This window comes from Haemaphysalis longicornis, unplaced genomic scaffold (genome assembly GCF_048455015.1).
Source record: "Haemaphysalis longicornis isolate Haplotype H1 unplaced genomic scaffold, Haemaphysalis longicornis Haplotype H1 scaffold_6, whole genome shotgun sequence".
NCBI classification, from domain to species: Eukaryota; Metazoa; Arthropoda; class Arachnida; order Ixodida; family Ixodidae; genus Haemaphysalis; species Haemaphysalis longicornis.
In genome coordinates, this window is record NW_027526407.1 from 166,684,273 (window position 1) to 166,695,723 (window position 11,451).

Sequence of the window (11,451 nt, forward strand, 5' to 3'; positions counted from 1 at the left end):
AGATGATCCAGACCGCGTAGCGTTGCAATGTCAACGCAAGTCTCGACAATTTAGCCCCATGAGGCGAACACAACTTCGGGGAAGACGGAGTGGTATCACGAAATGCGGCTTCGCTTCCTGTCCCATAGGCCAAGTGGCCATGCCTCTCCAATGCCCCAACGTAAGGCAACGCTGCGCGCTGGCCGCGTGAGCGCAGGGTTGATGCTGGAGCGTAATGGCGGCCCGCGAACGCGACGACCTTCTCGGGATCATTCTTTCCCTTGCGCGCTGACTGCCCCACAACCACAACCTCACAAGCGCCTGTCACTACCAAGAACCGCTCGTGCACGCTAGGTGCATTCTGAGCAGCGGCCTGACAAAGACCGTTTTTCGGCTGTTTCAGCACGCACTCATCCTGGCCCAACTCAGAACTAGGGCCTGTGACACACTGCCAGGTCGCAGAACTTAGTGCGTCAACCCATCCAGCGCGGCTCCCGACTGAATCTCGGTAATGGCCGCAACCAACACTAAAGCTACGAAGCTCTATCTCAGCCACCGGTTTCGCGAGATCGCCGATTGCGTCTCGTTCCTCGCTTTCAACTGTAGCTGCCTCCTCACACGGTTTTTCCCTCTCCTTCACAACCTCCTCGGGAGCTCTCATTCTTGCTTTCGCAGTCTCCCCGCATGCGTTTTGGTGTTCTCCATCAACCTCCTCTGTTACACTCTCACTATCAAGACTACCAAACTCACGCGACATCTCCGTATCGTTAACTCCGTCTCTTTTTCGCTCCGTCTCGTCACATGCTTTCTCGTCTTCTATCTCCTTTCTCTTCTGGGCGGGCTCCTGAACGCCCGACACGGATTTCGCTTTCTCGTGCAACTTTCGAGCGTAATTGGGAGCGCGGCGGGCCCCAAGACTTTCCTGCGCGACTCCAGCCTCCTCCGGTCCACCGATTAGAATTTGGGTACTGCCCGTGCCAGCAAGTTCAGCATGCATTAGCGCAGCATCCGTTGCAAAAGCAGCTGGCGGCTCTACACCCGCGACAACGGGGCTACCCCTTGACTCTGCTCCTATACCGGACGCGCTCGCTTGAACACTCCGCGTGCTCGCCTCCATTTCCATGCAGCTGTTCACGGCTGAGCCGCTCGCTTCCCGTGCGCAGCCACGGCCGCTTATCTCGTCCTCGCGCGGCTTCGAATTGAAAAACAGGCTGCCCCCATTCAACTTTGCTGTCAGCGCGTAACTGGGCCTGTTCGAAGGGTTCTGTCTCATGCGCTGCAGCTCTATTCTCAAACTTTGCCTGCGAGGCTGCTCGTCCTGTTCGAGCATCACTTCATTACACCGCTCTACGGTATCACCGGCCGCGCCTACCTCGTCGCTCCTCATCCCAATGTCCATCTCCGCGCTTTCGACATCGGCGGAAATGCTAGGCTCGTGTAGGGAGTCACGGCTGCTTGCTTTGTCATCGCAATGTACAACCTCCAAACACTGGCCGGAACAATTCAACTTCGCTGTTGCTATACAACTAGCTGGGTCTGTGCCCCATTGTTTCTGCTCGCGGGTGTCCGAGCGCACGGGCGTCTGCCTTCTCCGCTCCAGCTCCAACTCATACCTTCGCAACCGCTCTTCAGATTCGAGCTTCAGCTTTTGCATTCGCTCTTTAAATTCTCGCGCTGCTTTTCTCTCGCGTTCTTCGAATTCACGCGCTCTTTTCTCCTCTCGCTCTTGAAACTCCAACTCCATTCGCCTAATAATCATTGTTTCGGACTCCGCTTGGACCACCCCTCCTGCCGCCATGTTCGCCAGCATGCTCCGCGTGACTACCATGCAACCCAAGACTCAGCCTACACCGCCACAACGAAGCGCAAGAAATCCCACTCACCCGCACCTCCGGTGGTCGGCTGCCGCGTCGTTGGCCCCGTGCGCTGGCTTGGCTCTGCCGCAACACTCCGCGGGGGGCTCGGCTGGTGCCGATGAAGATGGGCTTGCGTCCGCTTGCTGCCCTTGGCTGTGGCCTGGTGTTCTCTTCTGCCAAATCCTGTCGGCTGCGCCAGTGAAGATCGTTTCCCCGAAGTCCGGTGTCGATCAGGAACCCAATCGCCCGGGCTCCGGTTGATTTGGCAGGAGGCTGCCTGGGCGATGGTGTTGAAGTTCTTGGAGGTGGCGGTCGAATTGACGAACTCGAGGCGTTGAAGTTGATTTAGTGAAACGGAAGTTTATGTACAGCTATTTACAGTACGAAAACTGGGTACATGAATAATAAAAGAAAAACTGCAAACTTCAGCTAGACGCTAGCTCCGAGTGCGCACAAATCACTCGAGCTCCTCAACTCCGTCTAACTCTTCCTATTCTCGGAGCGTACACAAACCGCTCGAGAAACGACGGCCGAGACTCTGTCTCGCCGCAAGATCCGTCTAGTTGCCCGGTGCGGCGCGGCACCCTGAACCTCCGACGCGATCTTAACCTCGACTAGGGGGCTCCTAAATCCCAACCTAGCGTTAACGGTCGAGACTCCTTGTCTCGCCGGGAACTGCCAGCTCAGCGCTCAGACAAGAACGATTTCCAACGGCCAAGTTGGGTCTTATATGGGCACGGCAGCATCGCTGGAATTCGGATGCATAATCCCTTCATGTTTTTCATGCAGTGTTTCGCTACCCTGCTTCTGCTTGAAGCGGGATGCGCGGAGCAACAGAGCTCGTCACATCCGACGCAGCTAATCGACGCAACCCTGCCACACGTGCCAACCATGCCGGCGATCTTGAGCCAAAACGACTCGTGGAAGGACCACCCCAAGTCAGCGACAGTTATCGCCGGAGCTTACCACAGCGCTACCCTGGTGGCGGATTGGGCCTGGCGGACTACAAAACCTGGCAGCGAACATCGACTGGCTCATGGGCACGGCAGCATCGCTGGAATTCGGATGCATAATCCCTTCATGTTTTTCATGCAGTGTTTCGCTACCCTGCTTCTGCTTGAAGCGGGATGCGCGGAGCAACAGAGCTCGTCACATCCGACGCAGCTAATCGACGCAACCCTGCCACACGTGCCAACCATGCCGGCGATCTTGAGCCAAAACGACTCGTGGAAGGACCACCCCAAGTCAGCGACAGTTATCGCCGGAGCTTACCACAGCGCTACCCTGGTGGCGGATTGGGCCTGGCGGACTACAAAACCTGGCAGCGAACATCGACTGGCTCATGGGCACGGCAGCATCGCTGGAATTCGGATGCATAATCCCTTCATGTTTTTCATGCAGGTAAGAAAGCGGTATGGCAAATGCATCCGATCAAATAATGTGTGCCTGATTGTGCTGCCGTGCCCATGGCTGCTTTGTTCGTTATTTTGGGACTTGGCTTTCTGCGTTAAAGAACTGTTATTACTTGGAGGCGATATAGAGACAAATCCCGGCCCTGACTTGGAATCCATTTCGAAACAACTTGAACTAATTGCTCTTGACCTGAAAGATATTAAGGAGCAACGACTAAAGTCTATCGAAACTAAGCTTGAAAGCCTTGCGTTGCTTGACAAAAAAGTATCCTCCTGTATAGACCAAGTCGCTCACCTGCAAACCACTGTGCGTACATTAGAACTTAAGATTGATGACCTCGAAAACCAGTCAAGAAGGTCAAATCTGCTCGTGTTTGGCGTCCCGGAGAGTGAAAAAGAAAACAGTGCAAGCCTTGATAAGCTAATTAATGATACCATTATTACAGATATTCTTAAATGTTCCCCGGTTTCCATCGAAAGAATCCACAGACTAGGGAAGCCTACACCCAATAAGCAAAGACCAATAATTCTGAAATTAGTTGACTCTCGCGAAAAAACCACCGTTCTCAAAAGCTGTTCAAAATTGAAAGGGACGAATTACTCGATTAGCGAAGATTTCTCAGCCAGAGTTCGGGATATAAGAAAGAAGCTCTGGAATTACGGAAAACCAAAAAAAGAAGCTGGAGATAAAGTGGCGCTGGCTTATGACAAACTTTGGATAAACGATGAGGCCTTTTATTGGGATGATGTGAGCAACAAAGTCATCCCTTTAAAAACTGTACCGAACAAAGCGGCGCAATCAAAAAACAAGCGAGAAGACGACCCCAGTGCTACCCCCCTGCCGCTAACATTACGACCCCGACGAGCGAACCAGCTTCCGAAATAAGCTTCATTAACGTAAATGCCCGCAGCATCCTTAATAAATCAGAACACATGGAATCATTACTGTTGGGCCTCAAACCTGACTTCGTAGCCATAACAGAGACATGGCTAACAGCTGATATCACGGATGACGAGATATCAACGCCCACTTACTCTGTCGCAAGAAAAGATAGACCCACTCGTGGCGGGGGCGTGGCCATATTAATAAAAAACACTATTCCTTTCACTGTTCTCCCAGATGTGGAAAACGTGGAAGCAATCTTTTGCAAACTAAAAATTGGCTGTCATAGTGTCGCTGTTGGGTGCGTTTATCGTAGTCCCTCGAGCGATCCTGAAGTTCTACGCTCCTTGTATCACTATATAGCTACACACCTAAAAGGCACCAGACTGATCTTGCTTGGCGATTTCAACGTCCCTGATATCGATTGGCAAGCCATGACGTTTCATTCTCCGAACTCCGATATCGTCTGCGATATCATGCTAGATTTTAACCTGCACCAACTAATCAAGCAACCCACGCGAACGCAAGGAACAACGTCTAATGTTCTGGACCTAATATTTATAAGCGATCACTACTCACCTGAAAACAGTAAAATAGATATATTTGAAGGCATATCAGACCACCAGCTGACGTATTGCTCTATACCGGAAGAAGGCCGACTGGTTTCCTTGCCACCACCGACAACGTTTCACGATTTTATGAATGCTGACGATGTAAGCATACTCGACCATTTGATTCACGAATACGACGACTTCGAAAAGCTTGCGAAAGAAAATTCAGCAGACATAGACAGACTATGGCACAAGTTTAAAGATATAATCTTCTTTTGTATTAATAATTACGTGCCAACCAAACGCAAGAGGCCTAATAAAGGAAACCCATGGATTACGCGAGATATCATCCACGCCAAACGAAAAGTAAAACGGCTTAGAAAGGCACGAAAAGCAAACTCTCAACAATCAAGCGTAAACCTACTTGCCACGGCAATTACCACTCTTAAATCTAAAATAAAGCATGCAAAGTCTAATTACTTCACTAAGACCCTGCCTAGTTTTATGAAGAGCGCTCCTACAAAATTTTGGAATTACTTAAACCCCAAGAAACGTAATGATCAACCCACATCACCTGAAGACAACGTAAAAACAGCAAACTTACTTAATACCTACTTCCAGTCTGTGTTTACAGTCGATGATGGCAACTTACCACCCATAGGCCCGTTTAATCACGGTACTATGGGACCTCTCACGGTAACCGAAGCCGGAGTATTAAACCTTTTATTAGCCTTAGATACAAAGAAATCCACCGGACCTGATAACGTACCAAATATTTTTCTTAAAAGATACTCTGAATGGGTATCAAAATATCTATGCGTTCTCTTTAATAAGTCATTAACTGTGGGTAGACTGCCGAAAGAATGGAAGCTTGCCAAAATAATTCCGGTACATAAATCGAGAAACAAAACAGATGTGTCTAATTTCAGGCCTATTTCTTTAACTTGTACAGTGTGTAAGATTCTTGAACATGTAATCCTTAAACACATAATAACACATCTTGAACGTGAGCACTTCTTGTCCCCTTGCCAACATGGTTTTCGGAAGGGTCTCTCGACGACCACTCAACTGTTAGAGCTCACCCATGATTTATCACTAAGCATTGACGGTCAGAAGCAAATAGATTTAAGTTTTTTGGACCTATCCAAAGCGTTTGATCGTGTACCACATAATAAACTAATTAAGAAACTTGAATCCACGTTAGGTGACGGGGTCATTGTTAACTGGCTCATTGACTACTTGACGGATCGGCAGCAGTTTGTTGTAGTCCAAAAAGAAGCGTCCGAAATTGTCCCGGTCACGTCTGGCGTTCCACAGGGTAGTGTCCTGGCTCCAATTCTCTTCCTCATTTACATAAACGACCTACCTGCCCAATCCAGAACCAAAATCAGGCTCTTCGCAGATGACTGCATTATTTACCGAGAGATTAATTCACCTGATGATCACATAATTCTAAATGAAACGTTAAAATCCATTTCCAGGTGGTGTGATGATTGGCAGATGAAAATAAACGTACTCAAATCCGCTTTCTTGATCGTAACGAGGAAAAAATGTATTTCTGAATTTTCGTACACGATAAACGACACGCCCCTTACCAGGGTGACAGAGTATAAATACTTAGGGCTCACCATAACGCATGATCTTAGGTGGCGATCCCATATTAACAACATTACATCATCCGCTCTGAAACGGCTATTTTTTCTCAGGCGCCGCCTGCATCTCGCGCCACCTGAGACAAAGCTGCTTGCGTACAACACATTCGTCAGAACAATCTTAGAGTACGCAAACATCGTCTGGTTCCCTTCCGAAAGAGTGCATATTAACAAAGTCGAAGCAATACAACGGAAAGCGGTCAGGTTTATATTCAACAAATACAAAATAACAGAGTCACCTTCCGAGTTATTAAAAAAAGCTGAGTTGCTGACCATGCAAAATAGGGCGAAATTAGCGCGTTTAAAGTTCCTGTTCCAATTGCTTCATAATCAGATGAACATTAGTACCACAAACCTCATCTCGGTCGTACAGACACGACCGACGCGTAATAAGCACTCTTTTACACTCACTGAATTCCCTTGCCGCACTAACTGTCTCGGGAACTCCTTTTTCCCTCTAGCGATAAGAGAATGGAACAAACTAAGCCCATCCATCACGAGTGCCAATTCAATGACAACATTTTTAAAACTTGTGGAAAAGCAAATGGTGCCAATTTAATTTTTTTTTTTTTTTTAGCTCTAACCATGTGGCGCTACCCGTATTATAAACTGTCGTCATCGTCTATTTGTATGTGTTACTCTGAGTCTTTTAGAGTTCGATTGCTTTTATGGCTGTATGTTTTGTTGAAAGGATCAACCAAATGTATACCTTTTCAGACATGAAGCTGTGTGAGTTTGCTTTTAGTGATGTCAGAGTGTATTAATGCCAGTAATATGCACACCATGGTCACTGAAACCGTTCTGTTATTATACATTGTGCGCTGTATTGCTATGCATTTAGTACTGACTATCACATTCTGTGACGCATTTTATACACTTCAATGTACTTTTTTTTGCCCACCTGCTATGATCTCTCACGAGATTGGCAGTATCTCTAAATAAATAAATAAAATAAAATAATAAATATATAACCTCGAGATCACACTCTCTCGGGAACGCCCCTGTAGCGTTCGTACACGCGTATGGGCGTGCCCAAATACATGTAGACAGCTGTCACTCAGCCCGCCACGGAATATTCATTGAGGCGCCGCCACCTTCGGGTCAACGGCACGCTCGTAGACGAGCAAGTTCGAGCGACCCCGCGGGGCGAAAACGAAAGACGGCGACAGTGCGTCATGCTGACCAGGACGCGACAACAATAGAGACACGCCGGTAATCCCAGCGGGTCCGGCAGGCGTTCCTGGAATCCGGCGCCGCCGTCTGCCCTCTCAATGGGGGATTATCCTTGAGGAATGCGAAGGGCCAGACAATCCGTCTCCCGCGCACGCCGCGACGAATTAGCGGTGGCTGCAGCGCAGTGTCGGCAGTGCTACATCGCCAGACAGAGCGGCGCGTTCTCACGCGCAGCCCGGGCACCTGGCCGCTAACTCATAAGTGGACCTTACACGCGGTTTTTGGCGTTCGTCATCGAGGTGTCTGGTGATCCGCCTCTGCAACCCGTGCGGGAAGTCCACAATGCTAGAGCCACGTACATGATCAGTATCCGAGGCTTTAAGCCGGTTCCTTTTTCCTGTCCGCGGTTGGCCATGTTCCCTCCGGCGCGAGCCAAATTGTTCTCCGCCGCATTTGCGCCAGCCCCTCTTCTTCCCTGTGACCCCTGCTGATTCGCTGCGCCTGCAAGCAGCGGGTTCTCCCCGTGCGGCGCTTCGGAGCTGCACCCAAACTTGGAAGGCCCCAACAGCCCATCGGGCGCAACGTTCGAGCCGTTGTCAGAGCCCTTTGGCGAATTGTCAACGCAAGTGAGTACTGGCGGACACTGCTGTGGGCGCGTATCGGCCTGTGCGGACAGCGGCTCAGTTCTGTACGAGTCCATGTCGCCCGTCATGGCAACACCCCTTTGCGTCAGCCCTCTGCCTCCCGCCGCTGTGCCTGCCGTATTTCCACCCCTGCAAATGTCCGCGGGAGAGTCTTCCATCAGCAAAAGGCTTTGGCTGGCCTGGTCACGGTACGGGAGATCTTTTGTTGAAACCAAGTAAACGTTGGCAATCTGACCGCCCGCCTCAGCGCTCAGCGGAGACGCCTTCCATTTGCCCGGCTCATCTGCTTTTCCTAGCAAGCAGACCACCCCTTCCACGGTGCGCGTCGAGACGAGTGTACCTCTCGTACCTCTCGCCTGAAGGGCTGACTCCGCTGCCCCTAGCTGTATAGCCCCGGTGCCAAAGGCCATAGGCTTTGGCGCCTGAAGAATAGCGGGGTCCGCAGTCACCCCTTCAAGGGAAGCTTCTGCCAGCGAGTCAGGTTTAGCTGACCTGTTCAGCTGATCAGGGGTGATGATCTTTCTTAACACCGCAAATGCCTTGACGGTGTCGAGACTCAGTTTGAACGGCATAGCGGTGACTCTCGGCCCCACTAGCCCGCCGCCCACCTTGCGTGGTCGTTTTTTTGGATATGCCGGACACCGCCGCAGTGACCACACTAGGTCTTTCTCCCGGCTCCGAAACCACCACCTCAACCCACTGTTCCCTCTGCGGGGATGGATCACGTTCACGATTGAGGTAACGATAACGGCGGCAGTCGGCGGACGAATGCGTGATTTGCCCGCAACTACAGCACGGCAGTACTACGTCATTATTTCCCGGAAGCGCCCGGTATTCGGCTTCGGCCAACCTTACAAGCCGCTCGAGCTCTCGCGTTTTTGCGCGTTCCGCTTCGAGCACTTTGTCCCCAGCCATGCTGGGCTCTGGCAATGAGGATATCCCACCAAAAAAAAAGAAAAGTTGCAGAGACGGGCCACTCACCGTCGATGATCCGACCGTCCCGTTGCACCACGTACGTCAGTCCCACTCATCTCCCGCGGGGATCGGAAGGTCCTGAAGTGTAGTCTTCGGGGTAGGAAAACTAATCCTTCCGTTGTCTTCTAGGCGGCTCGCAGCCGCCCTGCTTCGTCTTTGTCTTTGCGTGTTGTCGACTTCCCTTCTCTCCTACTCTCGAAGACGCCTCTCGGGCCGCACTAAGTCACCACTTCGTTAACTGAACCACAGGTAACGTCCACGACGCTGTCGGGCTGCGCCAGTAAAGTTCAGTTCGTTGTTGAAGGTGGTTGGTGTCGTCGTGGAGAGTGGTGAAGGACCCGATGACGAGACGAGGCCAGTAGGTGATGTAGGAAAAGAAGTCTATTTACACGTATTTACAAGAGACGACGAAACATAGCAGAAGACCAGAAAAAAATTGAATTACAATTAAAAGGCGCCGCAGCGCACAAACGGGGGTATCGCGGCGCGATACCTGATGGGGCCCGGAGGCCAAAAGTGTGCCGAACCGCCGCACGGTTGGCGAGAAATTCGTGGGGCTCTGGCTCCCAGAAACCGCCACGGGAGCAAGTCTTGGTGCGATCACTCTGGGCCGCAGCTCCGAACAAACTCGTCGAACAATGCGCAATCAGGGCGCAAGCAATGCCGCCTCCCCCACAGCATCGCACATGCCAACATGAATTTTGACTTCCGCTCCCCCCCTGGCCGTCCCCGAAGGTCAGAATGAAAAAAAAGCCTCCCCCCCTGCCGCGTAAAAGCCGCCGGCGAGTCCCATACAAAGGGTTGCGACTGGCTGGCTTCGGCGGAGGCCGCCCCAACATTCCACGACCGGATGGGGAGACACAACAAGGCCACGAGAAGGGAGGGGGGTCATCGTCAAGACGGGGTTCATCGGCACTGCAATCATTACAGGGACCTTGTTCAGACCCATGCCAGGCCGTATGGGCTAACAAAGCTCTGTTGGTGTTCTTGCGTAGTACTGACGTGGAACAATTGCTGTGGCAAACTTAACTTCGAAACTCAGTGTATGTGTTTTCCAAACTCTATAAATGCGGTTGAACACTCGTGCGCAACACCTCGTTTTTTATTTTTTATTTTGTTTTTCACTTATAATTTATTCATGTGTTATTTTATTTATTTGTTTTTATTTTATTTATGTATTTATTTATGTTTTTATTTATTTTAGTTCACAGACCATTATATTTTCGTTCATTTATATGGCGCAGCATGCGAAGCGATATGGCTCGGCTAACTTCGTTTTTATCATTTAATGTATTCTCTCTCTCTCTCTCTCATTTACGTATCAATGGTGTGCTGGCTTTTCCGACGTGTGACCGGCAAAGCAGCGGCATTCAAGCAGGTTATTTGAGAGCGGTGGTTTATGAAGTGCGAGTGCCGTCACGCCTTTTTTTCTTCATATTTCGCGGTGTTCCTTTATATTTATAAAAAATGAGTACGCAATTAGAAGCCGCTGAAAATATCGCCGTTACATTCCTCTCGCGGGAACATACAAGTGTCTCTTTGACACTCGAATTATTAGAGCAGTTCGTCTCGAGTTAGGTAATAATTCATGCTTAATTATTTTTATCTCAATAACGAACAAAATACTGGCCCCTCCTCCACAGCACTTCAAACATTATGCGCTGGGCTTCGTTCTAGTAACGCCATCGCTATTTTTAAAATCTTGGTGCATGAGAGCTGGGACACTGTATATAACATTCACAGTAATATTGTGCTAAGGGTGGACAATGCCAATACAACCATAAGCAGATAAATAATTCAGCATTCATCAAGATTCAAGACACAACAAAAGTATATTCTTGGCAAGTAATAAACATGTATTGCTTCCGCTGCGCAAAATAGTTTTTTTATATCATCTACTCGAGTTTGCTTCCGGCTCTAGGAAGTTCGTTTCCTCTCGGTAAGGTTACTCCGATCAATATTCGTTCTATTTCCTGTTGAGCCAACATCCGCTGGCTTAGAACTTGTTTATTAAAGCGCGCACGTTTCGACTCCGTGTGTCGTCACCGGCAGAATGCATTGGTGTAAATTCTTCTTGTTTGTGATTGAGGTAGCTTACTCTCCAATATTTGGGCGTGTTTGTGGCAAGACCTCCCGTCAAAACGCATTTTTCACCAAGTTTCTCACTCGTGACAAGGGTCAGAACTCACAACCTGTCCGAGATGGAATGTCCTTCTACCTCTTCTATAGTTTTGTTGCATCTGCTGGAGAAGGCGTGTTCGGCATGCTTATTCATCGTAACTTCATATTCAGCCATATTTGTTAGTATTACCGCGGCTTGGTTTCG

At 49.7% G+C, this 11,451-nt stretch overlaps 1 protein-coding gene across 1 annotated transcript; it reads left to right on the top strand.

Moving 5' to 3' along the window:
• Positions 1–2,578: 2,578 nt before the first annotated feature.
• LOC144143356 (uncharacterized) lies at positions 2,579–7,066 on the top strand. The gene is made up of 2 exons (XM_077675125.1): positions 2,579–3,760; positions 7,051–7,066. Exons 1-2 carry the CDS (start codon positions 2,595–2,597, stop codon positions 7,064–7,066), a joined length of 1,182 nt encoding a protein of 393 aa, XP_077531251.1. The 5' UTR covers positions 2,579–2,594.
• Positions 7,067–11,451: the final 4,385 nt, after the last annotated feature.

Excerpts from the sequence above, each read along its gene's own strand:
- LOC144143356 (XM_077675125.1), top strand. The coding sequence starts at position 2,595 with ATGCATAATCCCTTCATGTTTTTCATGCAGTGTTTCGCTACCCTGCTT.